The sequence below is a fragment of the Mercenaria mercenaria genome, chromosome 16, assembly GCF_021730395.1.
Source record: "Mercenaria mercenaria strain notata chromosome 16, MADL_Memer_1, whole genome shotgun sequence".
Taxonomy (NCBI): Eukaryota; Metazoa; Mollusca; class Bivalvia; order Venerida; family Veneridae; genus Mercenaria; species Mercenaria mercenaria.
Genome location: NC_069376.1, coordinates 16,567,655 through 16,587,037, shown reverse-complemented (window position 1 = coordinate 16,587,037; position 19,383 = coordinate 16,567,655). Strand labels below are relative to the sequence as shown.

General features: G+C 37.2%; 1 protein-coding gene and 1 non-coding gene across 2 annotated transcripts in view; both read right to left on the bottom strand.

Annotated features, from left to right (window-relative positions):
* Window positions 1-14,358: 14,358 nt before the first annotated feature.
* LOC123541573 (40S ribosomal protein S8-like) overlaps window positions 14,359-19,383 on the bottom strand; it is a 36,171-nt gene continuing 31,146 nt past the window's right edge. The window contains exon 6 of the mRNA XM_045327139.2: window positions 14,359-14,512. Coding sequence (XP_045183074.1) covers window positions 14,403-14,512 — 110 coding nt within the window. The 3' untranslated portion in view covers window positions 14,359-14,402. The remainder of the gene's footprint in view (window positions 14,513-19,383) is intronic.
* Window positions 17,513-17,588, bottom strand: LOC123541595 (small nucleolar RNA SNORD58). The gene has a single exon (XR_006684608.1). It is a non-coding gene; the product is annotated as a small nucleolar RNA SNORD58 (small nucleolar RNA).

Below are 19,383 nucleotides of genomic sequence, written 5' to 3'. Positions count from 1 at the left end.
TGAACAATTGTGCCAACTTTCATCAAAATCCCTCCATGCATGTAGAAGATATGCTAACCCTAACCCTAACCTAACCCTATTTTTAGTAACAATGACCTTGACCTTGATCCCAGAAACCCCAAAATCAATCCCAAGCTACAACTTTATATAAGTTTTCTATACACCAAGTTTCATCATGATAGCTAATTCCTAAGTTAAGTTATTGACCGGAAACCCTTTTTCTATTTTAAGTAACAGTGACCTTGACCTTGACCCCAGAAACCCCAAAATCAATCCCAGCCTTTGTCTTGATATAAGCTACATACATACCAAGTTTTATTCAAATATCTTTACCGAAACAAAAGTTATTGACCGGAAACACCAATTTGACGCCGCCCGCCCGCCCGACCGACATTACCCCAATCTAATACGAAAACCTGGTTAAAAATAGTTGATAATATGAATTAAGGTACTGCCTAGAATAGGGATTTATCATTAATATATAATAAAACACAGTGAATACTGATAAATTGTGCATAGTGTGATGGTTTTGTTCGTAAACAAAGATGACAGGATGTGTATCGGTTTCCGGATGATAACTCAAGAACGCTTGGGCCTACGATCATGAAAGATGATAGGGAAGTTGGTCATGACCAGCAGCTCACCCCTATTGATTTTTGAGGTCAGTAGGTCAAGGTCACAGTTAAACAGTTTCGGGGTGATAACTTAAGAACGCTTGGGCCTAGGATCATAAAGTGTGATAGGGAGTTTGGTCATGACCAGCAGATGACCACTACTGATTTTGAAGTCAGTAGGTCAAAGGTCAAGGGCACAGTGACTGGAACAGTTAAACAGTTTCCGGATGGTAACTCAAGAATGCTTTGGCCTAGGATAATGAAAGTTGAAAGGGTTGTTGATCATGACAGCTGATGACCCCTATTGATTTTGAAGTCAGTATGTCAAAGGCCAAATTCACAGTGACCTGGAACAGTTAAACCATTTGTGGACAATAACTTCTGAATGCTTGGGCCGAGTATCACGAAACATAATAGGAAGGTTGTTCATGACCAGCAGATGACCACTGACCTCTGTTGATTTTGAGGTCAGTAGGTCAAAGTCACAGTGACCCAAAAAAGTAGAATTCTTTTTGCCCATTAACAAGAGAATGCTTTGGTCTAAGATCACATTTGATACAGACGTCATTTATGACTGATAAATGACCCATAATGAATAATTTGAGGTCAGTACATCAAACGTCCAGTACACAGAGGCCAGATAATTTCAGTTTCTTGTGCAGTTACTGAATGCATCAAGTGGGTCATTTCATGTTCTACAAGCTCTTGTTTTCTTGGTTGTGTCAATCTGCAAAATTAAATCCCAACAAATAAGTAAAGTTTCCACTCATTTCTTGTTCAAAATTTTAAATCCATGAATTCATATCCTCATGTAATTTTGGTCTAAAACACAAAATTTCATGCTCACAAATTAAATTACTTCGCAGTATCTTTCCTGTAATAGAAAATATAAAATATTGTACAAATATAGCTTGAATAAACAATGACACAGGGTTGTTTTTAAAGAATAATCATGTTCTTAATTTTCTGAACAAACTATACAAAAAAAACACTGATTCCTCGAGGCCACACGGGGATGAACAAAATGCTCAAGTTATCCAGGCTTTCTAGCAATCCAACTTTGAACATATAAGGGAAATGTGCAGGCTGATCTTGGGTCTGCACTGGTTGCAAAGGCAGAATCACTTCCTGCCAACAGGCTAAAGGTTAATTGCTCAACCTTGCCTGGGTGCTCAAGACATGTGTGTGTATGAGAGTGGTAATTGACTGTATGTTAATGGTCACTGTGTTGAATGTATCTTTGAATGAAGTTTTTTTGCTGGTTTTCAAACTGGATTTTAACGCAATGTATACTTGTAAAGTTATCAAAACTCTATGATTAGTGTATCCGATACTTTTTATGCCCCTGAAGGGAGGCATATTAGTTTTCAACTGTCTGTCCGTTCGTTAGTTCATTCGTCACAATGTTAACTTTTTGCATGAAGGCACTTTACTCACGAACCACTGCACCCAGGATCTTCAAACTTCACATGCTGATAGTACTTATGGAGTACACAAACCCTACTGACTTTGGGGTCACCAGGTCAAAGGTCAAGGCACTGCGGGGCATTTGTCACCATTAGTGACAGCTCTTGTTAAGATTAAAGAATTTAATACATTGTAGAAATAATCAGCATCAGGTGATAAATACTTCTCCTTTAAGTTGTTCTTTGTACAAGTGTTTATGTTTATTCTAGGGTACTTTTTAAAGATTATTTATTTTTAGCGAAAAAGTAGAGCTATTGTACTCACCCCAGCGTCGGTGTCAGCGTCGCCGTTGGTTAAAGTTTTTGATAAAGTCGAGTATCTCTGTTACTATCAAAGCTATTGACTTGAAACTTAAAATAATTATTTACTATCAATGTCTGCACCAGGAGAAACAATTACCGTAACCTGATTTGAATTTTGACAGAATTATGCCCCTTTTTAATTTAGAATTTTTGGTTAAAGTTTTTTATGAAGTCACATATCTCTGTGACTATCAAAGCTATCAACTTGAAACTTACAATAGTTATTTACTATCAAAGTCTACACCAGGAGAATCAATCCCCATAACTCTGTCTGAATTTTGACAGAATTATGCCCCTTTTTAACTTAGAATTTTTTGTTAATTTTTTTTATAAAGTCAAATATCTCTGTTTCTATTAAAGCTTTTGACTTGAAACTCAAAATAGATATTTACTATCAAAATCTATACCAGGAGACACAATTCTCGTAAGTTATTAACTCTGATTTGAATTTTTGATAGTCAGATATCTTTGTTACAATTAAAGCTTTCAACTTGAAACTCAAACAAGTTATTTACTATCAAAGTCTACACCAGGAGACACAATTCCCAAAACTCTGATTTGAATTTTGATAAAGTTATGTCCCTTTTAACTTGGATTTTTTTTTTTTTTACTGGCAAAGCTCTAATTCAGAGTCAAGCACTGAGAAAAGTCAAGCGCATTGTCTTACGGACAGCTCTTGTTATGCTAACAGGTGCCTGTTGTTGAAATTTTGTTTCCATTTCATTTTATTTAGCTCACCTGAGCCAAAGGCTCGTGGTGAGCTTTTGTGACCGCTCAATGTCCGTCGTGCATCGTCAGTCGTGCGTCCGTCAACATTTTCTAAAAAAATCTTCTTGAAAACCACTGGGCAGAATTAAACCAAACTTCACAGGAATGATCCTTGGGTGGTCCCCTTTCAAAATTGTTCAAAGAATTTAATTCCATGCAGAACTCTGGTTGCCATGGCAACCAAAAGGAAAAACTTTAAAAATCTTCTTGTCAAAATCCTTAAAGCGTAGAGCCTTGATATTTTGCGTGTCACATCATCTTATGGTCTCCTATCAAGATTGTTCAAATTGTACCTCTGGGGTGAAAAGAAGCCCCGCCCCGGGGTCACAAGTTTTACATAGTAAAAAACTTTAAAAATCTTCTTGTCTTAAACAACTTGACCTAGGCCTTTGATATTTTGTTTGAAGCATTGCCATGTGGTCCTCTACCAATTGTTCAAATTGTGCCCCAGGGATGAAAAGAGGTCCAGCCCCGGGGGGTCTCAACATACTCAACATACATGCTTAACATAGACTTTTATAGGGGAAAAAAAACTTAAAAAATTTCCTTGCCTGAATTTGCAAGGACTAGGCTTTTGATATTAAGTATTTTGCCTTTCCTAGTGTTTCTCTACCAAGATTGTTCAAATTATGTCCCTAGGGTGAAAAGAGGCCCTGTCAAGGGGGTACCAAGTATAACATAGACATATATAGGGAAAAAAAAGATCTTCTTGTCTGAAAGTTCAAAGCCTGGGCATTTTGATATTTGGTGTGTAACATTGCCTGGTGGACCTCTACCACATTTGTTCAAATTATGCCCCTGGGGTGAAAAAGAGGCCCCACCCTGGGGGTCACTGTGTTATAATTTTGAGTTATAGAGGAAAAAAATACTTGAAAAATTATCAGGTCATATTTCCTAGACTGTTTAATTATAATTACCTGATGACCCAAGCGATTAGGGATCACTTGACTGTGACCTTGACCTACTGACCTACTTTCTTGTTTTTAAAGATAAAGCCTTGAAATTTGGATGATACACCATTGACCAATCTTAAGACTTTCTTTCAGTGACCATGAATGTGATCTACTGACCTACTTTCTAATATTTTAGCATCAGTTTGCCATTTGAAACATGTGGCTCATATTACTCAGGTGAGCGATTCAGGATCATCATGTCCCTCCTGTTTCATTTAGTTTCATTTATGATAACATCTTTGTACCAAATTTTGTAAAATGTAAATAAATCTGAATCTTCTGGAAATGTATTTTGCAGATTTGCTGATCATATATTATTGTAGGGAGGCAACTCTAGTAACATTTTTTCTTGAGCTGTTAGTAGTTATCCTTCTGCAGTGAAAGATACATTTGTATCCTAGATGTAGTGGAACTGACTAAAAGATTTTTTTGTTGTTTTGTTTTGCATTTAACACCGTTTTCAACAGTATTTCAATAAGGTAACAGCTGGCAGGTGACCTAACCAATGTTCCTGGATTCTGTACCAGTACAAACCTGTTCTTTGCCACATGTATCAATCAGAGGTAGAGGATGTATTATTTCAGACACAGTGTCTTTTATCAGATCATCACGGAGAACATACGCTTCGCCCTGGGATAAATGAAGAGATAACTGATTTATAAGTTAGTGATCAGAACAATATCCATCAAAAGATGCATGATTTTATACACCAGTTTGAAAAAAAAAAAAAGTTACATAATTTAATCAACCGTTTCGAAAGAAAGTGACTTAATTTGTTACAGCAGTTTCAGTCTGTTTACCCAAAATGTATGCTCTTTCTTTTGCCTTGCATTTTATCGAATTTATCTTTTTACACTGCATATAGAGAAGACTGTGTGTAGTTGGAAATGATGATCTACAGATCGTTTTCAGATGATTTATGGTTTTGTGTAGGATCTACATTTTGTAATTTGACAAACTTTTTATGCTGTCCAAAGAGAACCACAAATGCCCCAGTTTCGAACTTGACCTAGAGATCATCAAAACAACATTCTGACAAAGTTTCATAAAGATTGGGTCGTAAGTGTGGCTTCTAGAGCGTTAACAAGGCAAATGTTGATGGACGCCGGAAATGATCAGTCGCAATAGCTCACACTATATCTTTGCTATTACTCAATGAATTTGATTTAAACTTAAAAACTATTCAACATTGTCATTATATGACAAAAGGTCCATAATTCTGGCATGCTCGAGTTATACCCCCTTTTTACTAGAATTTCAGGATAAAGTTGGGATGCACTTCTGCTCCAACAGTTGTTACTAGATTTGATTCAAACTTTTAAGAGTTGTTCCACATCATTAGCCACACAAAACGTTTTCCATGAATTGTCTCAAATTATTGCCCCGTTTTCAAAAATGCCATGCCCATGTGTGCGACATATTTAAGCTAATATAAAAGAAATTTGAATCTCTGAATCAATAATAGTTGGAGCCTCGATATTTGTATAAACCTAAATCTGTACTCGCGTTATACAAACTCACTTGAAGCATTTTACACCGGAGTGCTTTTGGATCAATGGGGCACTCTTGTTTTTAGCCCACCATCATCAGATGGTGGGCTATTCAAATCACTCTGCGTCTGTGGTCCGTCGTCCTTCCGTTAACAATTTCTCGTTATCGCATCTCCTCAGAAACTACCAGGGGGATTTTGACCAAACTTTGTCAGAATGATGTATTGGTACCCTAGTTGTGTCCCCCTGAAAATCAGACAGGTTCAACAATTTTTTAGTAAGTTATGGCCCTTTGCTTATTTCTATAATTTACATAGATTTATAAAGGGAAAAACTTTGAAAATTTTCTTGTCCAAAACCACAGAGCCTAGTGCTTTGATATTTGGTATGAAGCATCATCTAGTGGTCCTCTACCAAGATGATTCAAATTATTTCCCTGGGGTCTAATATGGCCCCGCCCCGGGGAGTCACATGGTTTATATAGACTTATATAGGGAAAAACTTTGAAAAACCTCTTGTCCAAAACCACAGGGCCTAGTGCTTTGATATTTTGTATGTGACATCATCTAGTGGTCTTCTACTAAGGATATTCAAATTATCCCCCTAGGGTCAAATATGGCCCCGCCCCGGGGGTCACATGGTTTACATAGACTTATATAGGGAAAAACTTTGAAAATCTTCTTGTCCAAACCACAAAGCCTATGGCTTTGATATTTGTAATGTAGCATCATCTAGTGGTTCTTTACCAAGTTTGTTAAAATTATCCCCCTAAGGTCAAATATGGCCCCGCCCTGGGGGTCACATGGTTCATATAGACTTACATAGGGAAAAGCTTTTAAAAACTTCTTGTCAATAACCTACAACATTCAAATTTGGACCACATGTATGGTTTTAAGGGGCAAGATGAACCTTGACATGAGTTGACCTTGATTTTGACCTTGCGACCTTCTTTCACATTTCTGTAGCTACAACCTTCAAATTTGGACCACGTTCATAGTTTTGTGCACTGAAAAAAACTTTGACCTTGATATTGACCTAGTGACCTACTTTCACATTTTTGAAGGTACAGGCTTCAAATTTGGACCACATGCATAGTTTCATGTTCCGAAATGAAATTTGACCTTGATTTTGACCCAGTGACCTTCTTTCACATTTCTCAAGCTACAGCCTTCAAATTTGGACCACATGCATGGTTTTATGTACCGAAACAAACTTTGACCTTTACATTGGCCTAGTGACCTACTTTCACATTTTTGAAGGTACAGGCTTCAAATTTGGACCACATGCATAGTTCTGTATTCTGAAATAAAATTTGACCTTGATTTTGACCTAGTGACCTACTTTCACATTTCTCAAGCTACAGCCTTCAAATTTGGACCACATGCATGGTTTTGTGTACCGAAACAAAGTTTGACCTTTACATTGACCTAGTGACCTACTTTCACATTTTTGGAGGTACAGGCTTCAAATTTGGACCACATGCATAGTTGTGTATTCCGAAATAAAATTTGACCTTGATTTTGACCTAGTGACCTACTTTCACATTTCTCAAGCTACAGCCTTGAAATTTGGACCACTTGCATAGTTTTGTATACCGAAATGAACTTTGACCTTAAGATTGACCAAGTAACCAAGTTTCACATTTCTGTAGCTACAGGCTTCAAATTTGGACCACTTGCATAGTTTTGTATACCGAAAAAAACTTTGACCTTAAGATTGACCTAGTGACTTAGTTTCAGATTTCTCAAACTACAGCCTTCAAACTTGATGCACATGCATAGTTTTGTGTACAAAGAACTTTGTCCTTAAGATTGATCTAGTGACCTACTTTCACATTTCTCAAGCTACAGCTTTTGAATTTGGACCACATGCACAGTTTTGTGTATGGAAATGAAATTTGACCTTGAGCTAGTCAGTAAGTCTTGAAATTTGGAACACTCAAAAATGGCACATTGGTGGGCGCCAAGATCACTCTGTGATCTCTTGTCTAATTCAGCCTTTTTAAAAAGCCATGCACGATGATATGTGTGTATGTACCTACTGAAGATCAGATTTTTTTTAGTTCTACGACGTATATAGTTAGCTATCATACTCAACCCCATGTCCACTTTCATTCCGTGGCATTTTCACTTTATCTCTGTAACTAGGATTTGCTTTAAACTTAAAATAGATATTTCTCATCACCCAGATCATGACAAAAGGGTCATAATCCTGTGTAAAATTAGGGGTCATCTTTTTACTATTGGTAATGAGCAACTTTGGACAGTTGTAAGCCCAAAGATGTCCAGATACCGATTATAATCGACCGTATCTTTGAACTCGAGAGCAACAGAATTAGGTCATATGGCGACATTCCAGCTTTTGACTGTGGTAGACCCCAGCTACCCCTCCTACTCAAAGCTTTATTTAGAGACCGTACCGTAGCTCTTCGCATTCTTCTATTTTTCAAAAAAAGTGGTTTTTACAAGAGCACCGGTTACGATTAAAAATGTAAACAACGGACTCTGTCTATAAATTATTTGAATGAATGAATGATCGTCGATCTTAGTTATAATACTGATTGACAGTGAATGCTAATGACTCCATGTGTTGCAGAAAGGTATTTAGTTTGTAACTGTAATTTCCTATCAATTGATATCCTCTCGAAACTGGTAATGTAATTGCTTATATTTGGACAAAGCCCAGTCTTTGCCATTCGCCACCTCCTAAAAAGGCAAATATCCAAGATTCAGTGCAAGTTACTCCATGTGTTGCAGAAAGGTATTTAGTTTGTAACTGTAATTTCCTATCAATTGATATCCTCTCGAAACTGGTAATGTAATTGCTTATATTTGGACAAAGCCCAGTCTTTGCCATTCGCCACCTCCTAAAAAGGCAAATATCCAAGATTCAGTGCAAGTTATTTTTAGCTCACCTGTCACATAGTGACAAGGTGAGCTTTTGTGATCACCCTTCGTCCGTCGTCCGTCGTCAGTCCGTCCGTGCGTGCGTCAACAATTTCTTGTCTGCACGATAGTGGTTTCATTTATGATTTTATTTTAACCAAACTTGCACACAACTTGTATCACCATAAGATCTCGGTTCCTTTCTTGAACTGGCCAGATCCCATTATGGGTTCCAGTTATGGTCCCTGAAAGGGCCAAAATCAGCTGTTTTGACCTTGTCTGCACAATAGCAGCTTTATTTATGATTTGATTTTTACCAAACTGGCACACAACTTGTATCACCATAAGATCTTGGTTCCTTTCTTGAACTGGCCAGATCCCATTATGGGTTCCAGAGTTATGGCCCCTGAAAGGGCCAAAATCAGCTATTTTGACCTTGTCTGCACAATAGCAGCTTTATTTATAATTTGATTTTTACCAAACTGGCACACAACTTGTATCACCATAAGATCTTGGTTCCTTTCTTGAACCGGCCAGATCCCATTATGGGTCCCAGAGTTATGGCCCCTGAAAGGGCCAGAATTAGCTATTTTGACCTTGTCTGCACAATAGCAGCTTCATTTATGATTTGATTTTAATTAAACTTGCACACAACTTGTATCACTATAAGATCTTGGTTTCTTTCTTGAACTGGCTAGATTCCGTTATGGGTTCCAGAGTTATGGCCCCTGAAAGGGCCAGAATTAGCTATTTTGACCTTGTCTGCACAATAGCAGCTTCATTTATGATTTGAATTTAATCAAACTTGCACAAAACTTGTGTTGCCATAAGATCTCAGTTCCTTTGTTGAACCGGCCAGATCCCATAATGGGTTCCAGAGTTATGGCCCCTGAAAGGGCCAAAATTAGCTATTTTGACCTTGTCTGCACAATAGCAACTTTATTTATGATTTGATTTTAACCAAACTTGCACACAACTTGTATCACCACAAGATCTTGGTTCCTTTCTTGAACTGGCCAGATTCCATCATGGGTTCCAGAGTTATGGCCCCTTAAAGGTCCAAAATTGGCTATTTGGGCTTTTGCAGCCATATAGAGACTTCATTTATGGTTTTATTTGATAAAAACTTCCAAAATGTCTTCAACAACAATAAATCTTGGATTCCATGACAAATCAGATCCAATCGTAGGTTCCAGAGTTATTTTATATCTGATTACCTCCCTGATTGTAGTCAGAATGGATTTATATCAGTAAGTACTTATAGGACTTATTTGAAATTTCATTATTGTCATTAGTTGGACTGAGCCAATGAGGGTAGATGACTATGGACTGATTTTATGTCAAATCACCTCCCTTTATTTCAAATTAAAATGGGCATATCTCCGTAACTAATGAAGATACTGATCTGAAATTTCATTTATGTCAACAGATTTATTTGGCAGATCCTTCTCTTGTTCACTTACAATAATTTTCTTTTTAATTACTTCCCTTTTACGTTACTATAAATAGCTTATTTTAGAAACTTTTTTATTATTGGCCGTAGGGAAAAACCGAGACCACTTTTCTGTGGTACAACATGGATGGTACCTCCAATTTTTAAGTGTATTTTGACATATCTGTACCTTGTTAGAATTCTTTTTTTCTTTTTGGTTAATTTCTTTCCTTTGTTGTTCCTGTCCTTTGGACTTAGATATTTTTCCTGAGGACCTTCTTGTCCTCAAGTGCAATGATAACAGGTGAGCGATATAGGGCCATCATGGCCCTCTTGTTCACTGGTACTACCAGTTAGTAAGTTCATACTCTAAATAAGAGGGTCACGATGACCCTGGATCGCTCACCTGAGTAATATGAGCTACATGTTTCAAATGTCAAACTGATGATTTTTAGAAATTTTTTGGAAGATTTTCCGATGTACAATCAAGTAACCCCTGGGGCAGGGCCAATTTTACCCTGGGGGTCATGATTTGAACAAAGTTTGTAGGTCTACTAGGCAATGTTACGTATCAAATATCTAAGATCTAGGCCTTCTGGTTTATTTTTAGCAAATTTATGAAGATTTCCCTATGTACAATCAAGTAACCCCTGGGGCTGGGTCAATTTGACCCTGGGGGGGGGGGGGGGGGGGGGTCAAGATTTGAACAAATTTTGTAGAGGTCCACTAGGCAATATTACATGTCAAATATCTAAGCTCTAGGCCTTCTGGTTTATTTTTAGAAAATTTTGAAGATTTTTCTATGTACAATCGAGTTACCCCATGGGGAGGGGTCAATTTTGACCGCGGGGGTCATGATTAGAACAAATTTTGTAGAAGTCTACTAGGCAATGCTACATGTCAAATATCTAAGATCTAGGCCTTCTGGTTTATTTTTAGAAATTTTTTGAAGATTTTCCTATGTAAAATCAAGTGACCCCTGGGGCGGGGTCAATTCTGACCCCGGGGGCCATGATTTGAACAATTGTTGTAGAGGTCCATTAGGCAATGCTACATGTGAAATATCTAAGCTCTAGACCTTCTGGTTTATTTTTAAAAAAATTTTGAAGGTTTTTCTATGTAAAATCAAGTGACCCCTAGGGCAGGGTCAATTTTGACCCCGGGGTCATGATTTAAACAACTTTAGTAGAGGTCCACTAGGCAATGCTAAAAGGCAAACATATAAGCTCTAGGGCTTCTGGTTTTTGAGAAGAAAATTTTTTAAGATTTTCCTATGTAAAATCAAGTGACCCCCTGGGGCGGGTTCAATTTTTACCCCAGGGGTCATGATTTGAACAAATCTTGTAGAGGTCCACTAGGCAATGCTACATGTGAAATATCTAAGCTCTAGGCCTTCTGGTTTATTTTTAGAAAAAATTTGAAGATTTTCCTATGTAAAATCAAGTGACCCCTGGGGCGGGTCATGATTTGAGCAAACTTGGTAGAGGTCCACTAGGCAATGCTTCACACCAAATATCTAAGCTCTAGGGCTTCTGGTTTTTGAGAAGATTTTTAAAGTTTTTCCTTTCGGTTGCCATGGCAACCAGAGTTCTGCATGGAATTCAATTCTTTGAACAATTTTGAAAGGGGGCCACCCAAGGATCATTCCTGTGAAGTTTGGTGTAATTCTGCCAAGTGGTTTTCAAGAAGAAGATTATTTTACAAATTGTTGATGGACGACGCACTACGCACGACGGACATCAAGCGGTCACAATAGCTCACCTTGTCACTTCGTGACAGGTGAGCTAAAAACACGTAAGAGAAATTTGGGCAGTTTTGACTGATTAAAACGTTTGCAGCATTAGATTATATTTTATCTTGACACGAAAATTGACGTTAGGTAATAAAGCGAATACGCCGATAATCTGGAGTAGGCCGATTATGTTATTGTCACAAAACTGTTCCAGTTCATGTAATGTAAATCGGTGCACTTGAACTGCCTAGCTATAGCTACTGCTGTTATAGGGAAGTGGTGGAGTGTCTGCCTTAGGTGTGAGAGGTCCTGGGTTCCAGTCCCAGTTAGAGCTTAACAATTTTCATTCTGCTACAGCATATTTTTGCTGTTTAAAAACAGACTGTTCCAGTTGTTCTATATTTTTAGCACACAGTATCATGGATCATTATTTAGAAATCCAGAAATCAAATGCAACCATGTAGAAAATATTCGCTATATTATGTCCCTTCGATGTTTCTTTTACATGAAAATATTAAATACAACTCTTCGCTTCTGGTTGAAATATTGTCAATATATCTATTTTTGAGAAATATATGGACATTTATCTTCGTTTTAATTTCATACCTATGATTTGAAAAACAGGTACTATCTCTACTTTATTTCACCACATGGGTGCCATTCTGTAAGCCAGCTATAATTATGGCTTCCTCACCTGAAGAATTTTAGGCCCCCCCCCCTCCACAAGTCAGAATGGAACCCACATCAACAAAGGGCAAACTTAAACCACTTGGCCATGAAAGGCCCATCCAAATGTTTTTCTTCATTATGTTACAGGATTGAAGAACCCAAGTCACTGATTCCTAACAACCAAAACGGATTTTTTGGTATAATTACCCAGATTTTTGTGGAGCATGAAATACCATTTTGCATACACGTGTGCAAGTAACACTATGTTCAACATCTGGAGTAGACTTGCATCATTTAGTGTCTACACAGAATTCTGGCAAGAGACTAGATTTATAAGCAATTTTTGAAATATGTATCCCCTGCCATTGTTATGGATAGTAAAAGGTTTTATGATATTGGGTGGAACCATTCAACAATGGAGTTGTGACCTTTACCTTTAGCTGGCAGGGGTGAATTTTGGATTCTGCACATTGTCTCAAAGATAAATGGAATATTACAGTAAAGTCGTATTAAAATCCTTCAAGGGGTTAAGGTAATACTGAGCAGACAAAATGGAAGCCTCAAACCTTTTGACTTTGACTGACCCAAGGCGGACTCACGAGTTCTACACATCGTCTTGATGAGGTGATTGACAGTTTCATGTAAATCCTTCATGGGGTTTAGGAGATACAGAGTGGACACAAAATGAAGGCTTAAACATTTGACCCAGACCTCAAGTTGACATGGCTGACTTGCGAGTTCTGCACATCGTCTTAATGAGGTTCATGATTTCATGATTATCTTTCAAGGGGTTTACGAGATATATAGTGGACACAAAATTGTAGGCTAAAACCTTTGACCTAGAGTTGTGACCTCGCTAGGCGACATGGTCGACTCATGCAGAGCTCCAGATAAGCTTTTGGTGCAAATGGGTATTTACCCATCACTTTTTGTCTGAATTGGGTATTCGAAATTTGAATTGGGTAAAAATAATATCATTACCCAGCCTTTTCAGAAGTAATTGGGTATTTGCTAAAACCAATTGGGTATTTTACCAATCTCGCACTAACAATCGAGTATTTTTGGCTTACAGTATACATGGTATATATCATTGAACAGGATTGACTAAGTAGCTAAGTACTTTAATGGCACCCTTCAATGTTTAATACAAAAATGTATTTAAAATTGTAATGAATGTTCCATACTGTTTTCTTTTTCACTTTTAATGAAGTCGGAGATCAGTTCATCCACAATATCCCGAACGATGCGGTCACCACAATGTGCATTCTCCCAAAAGATATCATCCGGTATTGGTGACACTACATCGTCACAAACAGATAACTGTCATTGTTGAACAGCAAAATATCCCACTAATTAGTTTGTGCTGCAACAACGTTTATTCTTCAACTCTTTTACATTTTATCGGCGTAAAATTGTTTACAAAGTATCCAAATAACACCGATCAGCCGACTGAATGGTCCTGTGATTTTTCCGATAATTTGCAACCTGTTCTAGTAATAAGGAAAATGCGATACGCAAGCTATTTTTTATGAATGGGGTATTAGGAATTTTACTTGCGTTTCATTACGCACACTGTATGAATTCAATTGGGTTTTCTGCAATTTTAATTGCGTAAATACGCAGCTTATCTGGAGCTCTGCGACTTGTGTTCTGCACATCGTCTTGATGAGGTGATCATTTGGCCCATGTTTCACAATTATCCTCCAAAGGGTCAAGGAGATACAGAGCGGACACGAAACGGAAGGCTCAAACCCTTAAGAGTTGTGACCTTGACCTCTAGCCGACATGGCTGCCTCATGGGTTCTGCACATCGTCTCGAGGTGATCATTTGACCAGTTTCATGAAAATCCTTCAAGGGGTTTAGGAGATAAGAGCGGACACGTAATGTTACCGACAGACAGAAGGACGGATGAAGATTAATAACCAACCCTAAGGAATTCAGACATCCTTGAATATTTCAGAAAAACAAAGGAAATTTTAGCATCTGTGAATTAAATTATTCTGAAAGGGAGATTTTTCAGGAACCTTAAACCAACAACGCATGAATCTTGTCTTTTTTTTATTTTCACACTGTACAGATATTTCACAGATTATTTCCCCTTCTTGGTCTTCATTTTTCTGATGTAGAACTCAAGCTCTTTTCCTTCAAGGATATAACCGTCACATCGTCCAGTACAGCCAGGTCTGGATGCGATTTTTGCTGAAATGCACAAAATGGAAAATGTAAGAAATTTTTATAAATTTCTCTTTTATTATTTCAGCAGCCAGAAGGCTGACTTATGGATTACATCATCATTGAAATTTATCTTGAAAGGATACCATTGGCACTGCAATTTCTGAAAAATTACAGCAAATCAAAATGAGCTTCACATATCTGCATTTTTTATTCATCATTTTGACTGAAAGTTTTAATCATAACAGACTGAAAATGTGTTAACATAGTGATGCTTGTCAAGCTTATTCTCTTTTTCAGACACCTTTTCCATGGAAACACACACCATGCTCAAGCTTTTATAGTCAGTTGAGCTGAAAACTCAGATACAAACAGGAAATTAAGACACATAATTTTCAAAAGAATTCTCTAGATTACACAATCAGACACTGTACTTATCATCAGATTTAAATCTGAATTACGTCCCAAGTATCATCATTTTGTATCTGACAAGCCGAGGAAGCGGTTTAGCTAAGCTAAACCAAACAATAGGGCAACACAAGATGCAAAGGTACACTGTAATTAATAAAAGGAAAATAACTTTAGTGTGTTGACCGGTTGTTTTGTATCGCTTGTCGTCCTGTTACTTTTTATATCGCCCAACAACAATACAAGATCAACACACAAATTGTAATTTTCCTTTTATCGTTAAAGACCAATAGAAACAGTATATCAACCAGCAGGAGCGATGTATACTGTAACAACACAACCAACAAGACTGACACAAAAATAACAACCAATGAGACCAATAAGAAAAGCAACACAACCAACAAGACCAATAAAATGAATTAATACAAGCGATTCCTGAAGTGTCACAGAATGAGAAAGATGTGCCATCAGTCCATGGCTCGAACCCAGAATCCCTCGCTTACAGGGCAGGTGCTCTGCTGACTGAGCTTACCAGCTGCCTGACACATATTTTTCCCTAATGTGATAAAGTCCGTTCTGCGACAAAAGCAAATAGGACAGTAACATAATCAAATGGGCATGATACAAATGCCAAGATAAACATACTAGTATAATATTTACTACATATATTTAGAATACAATCAGATACTTATGTATCATCAGTTTTTTTATCTGAATTACGTCCCAAGTATCATCATTTTGCAAACTAGCATGGTCTAGCTTGACCATCATTAATACGTTTATTACTGCTACACAATGTGTAATTCAAGGTTTGAAAGGATCATCATTAATCCTTTGAGATACTAATAATAAATTGAGCCGCGCCATGGGAAAACCAACATAGTGGCTTTGCAACCAGCATGGATCCAGACCAGCCTGCGCATCCGCGCAGTCTGGTCATGATCCATGCTGTACGCTTTTATAGCCTACTGCAATTAGAGAAACCTTTAGTGAACAGCATGGATCCTGACCAGACTGCGCGGATGCGCAGGCTGGTCTGGATCCATGCTGGTCACAAAGCCACTATGTTGGTTTTCTCATGGCACGGCTCAATTTATTGTCATTTTACCCCCAAAAAAATCTGTTTCAAGATATGCAATTTATCGACTACAATCAGATACTGTGATTAACATCAGGTTTCAATCTGAATTACGTCCCAAGTATCATCATTTTGACTCGGAACAAACTAGCCTGGTTTAGTAAGGTTTGTTCCATCCAAAGAACTCAAGTTATGTCAATAAACTTGGAAAGAAAACAATGCCAACTTCTTCGTAACACATGTTTTTTTAACAGAAAACTGTCATAACTTTAAATTCAGCACATTACGACAGTTTTACACTCAGCCATCGGTATGACAACATGAAAAAATATCTGTTATCTATAGAATATGAACTGGGAAAAGTAAAAAGTAAAACTGCAAGTTCAGACTTGGTATTCTTCTAGTAAGTGAATAACAAGTGTTAATTTGCAATCCGGATAGCAAATCTGTTTACATGTATATATAAATATATTTTTAAATATACAAGTATGAACTTCTAACTAGGACAGTAAGCAGTCAGAGTAACTATGACAGTGTCGACTGAATCTTTAGATGGTCGTTGTACAGTCAAAACGACTGAGGAGCCACCTTCACAATGTCTATAGCTATCATCATCCTGCCTACTTTCCATTATCAGCAAAATTGCTCTGAAGAAAGAAAACTCAGTGTGTAGAGTCTATAGATATTGTTTATAATCTAGAAGAAACACTGAACAGAAAGCTGCAACCTGACCTGAAGGCAAGAGCTAAACCCAGTGTGAGGGGCGAGTTAATAATAGTTCTAACAGTCTACAAAGATTCCTGATTTTCACTCCTTTCCGTCTTCCCAAACTTTTCATGACCAAACCTCCCAAATACCTTGATACAGTAATACCTAAATACAATGGCATTATCAATCAGCTTCATCATGGCTTTACGACTGTGTAATATCACCTTTATCATGGTTTTATGATTATGTTATATCACCTTTATCATGGTGTTAAGACTAGTGGAAGTACTGGTTAAGACAGTCAGTGTAACTATGACATAGTAAGCATCAAGATATATACATGTAATACATGCTGTATCTCTACAACTCATAGATTTTCATCATGCTGTCAGGGTTACATTCTACGCTGAACCACACACCATCACTGGTACGTCATTGTTTGGCAATAGGAAATACAAAATTTTGTCATGCGTAAGACCATTGGCATTCCAGCATAAGAAAACAATAGAACAGTGAGACAAACCAACAGCCTCTACACTACAATACAACAATACTGACATACCACCGATTATGAAAAAACAGAATTTCTTGTACACTCACATTCCTAGTTATCTGATTCGAGCATCACCACCTTATAAGGGGTCTTGGGAGTTCCTGCAAAACTTTGAGGAGAACAAGGGCCCTGGGGTATCCTTAGATTCTGACTTGCTCAGGTAACGGTAACTATGTTTTTTACATGGTGTGATTAAAAGGTGTCCTAAGTTGTTTGTCATCATTGCAAGTCAATCTCCAAGACCTCAATCTCTGGACAAGATTAACGAATGTTTCTGTAGTTTGCTCAGTTTTGGTAACGCTTACATTTTTCGCATGGTTCTTTAAAAGGTGTCCTAAGAATTTTCATCACTGCAAACTGTCTTGAAACTCATAGAATACTGAACAATATCCAGGCTTGGACTTATTTACAACATCAGAGCTACACTGAAACCATCATCGTATTCAAGGGATGTCATTAATGCTCATCATTTGTCATATTGATCATAAGGATGCAGAATCATTATGGTCGCTACAGACATTTTCTAATTGTATGTATCCTAATGAAGGCCACTACTTTGAAACCTGCTTCTATAGGCCACTATTTTCTCTTCTCATTTAACAAAAACAGCAGGCCTTTTTTTCCATGGTTCATACAGAATATCAGAGACAAAATTCAAGTACTTTTCAAGGACTTTTTACAATTTTTCAAGCACTATTTTTTTTCAAAACCACGACCTAATCTGAAAAACTTTTATTATGTAATGCAAAAATAAAACAACCATCACTTGTCACACCTTTGAAAATGACGTAATTCGATTATTAGATTGATGTAATTCACTATTTTGCTGAGGTTTATCACTATTCTTGTGATTTTTTAGCGCACTCCTACTAATGATACCTCAAAATTTTGTCACACGACGTACAAATACACTTCGTTCTGTCTGCTCTAAAGGGCTTCAGCCACTGTTTATATTTGTCTTTTGTCTCCCGCTTACTTGAGTAAACATGTTTATTTTTCTTACTCATTTTAATTCACTGGAAACACTCGCAAATAGCTAAAAATTGCGAGTTATTATTCCCCGTACTTTTTTAAACGGAAACGGAAACATGCAAACGGTGATATAGTAGAAATAGCACTCTGTAAATATCGATAAAGTGTGGCCGTAGACCACTATAATAGCATACGAGTGACCTGATCCTGCAATTTCACGAATTTATTTTCATTTTCTCCGATTTATTTTAAGCCTTAATTTCTTTTTGCAAAGCAAAGTTACGGAAAGAATATTTTCAAGGAGTGAAAGGTCAAATTCAAGGAGTTTTTTTCAAAATTCAAGTACTTTTCCAGGTTTTTTAGGGGTTTTGTCATTTTCAAGGAGTTTTCAAGGACTACCATCGAATTCAAGGACTTTTCAAGGCCTGTGCGAACCCTGTTTTCATCAATTTGGGAATGCCACCGACACCGGTGGAATTGGGAAAATGCTCTCAGAAATTGTCTTAATTGGGACAATTTGCAAATTACCAAAATCTACATAAATGTGTTTTTGTGTGAAATACTGATGAATTGCATTTCAGTAATTGTTCAACAGTATGATAATTTACCTAAATATACATACAAATCAGCAAAACTATCTTAAAATCTTAAAACAGCAAAAACCCTAAAAGGTATAATCATTTGGGAATTTTAAATTCAACTTTGGGAAAAAAACATACTTTTTTGCATTGGGATTACCTCCTTTTACAGGAGGTAGATTTATAGCGGAAAAAAGCCCTGAACAGTCTGTACCTTCTGAATACAATGTACATTGTATTTCACTCCTCTTGCTCTGTACCAGTAGTTTTGTTTAATAGCATTCTTATTTTTGTGGTTAGGCAGCATATCAGGAAACAAAATATTTTATTTTCAGCCCAATCATCTAGCAATTTCAAAATTAAATTTTATGCCAATTTACCCTTTTACCTCTGGAATGACAACAAACTGACAACTTCTTGACAAATGCAAACGACTATAATATATGTTTGTTTTGGGTTTAATGCCGTTTTTCAACAGTATATCAGTTATGTAACGGCAGGCAGTTAACCTAACCAGTGTTTCTGGATTCTGTCACAGTACAAACCTGTTTTCCACATGAATTAGAGGTGGAGGACGAATGATTTCAGACACAATGTCTGT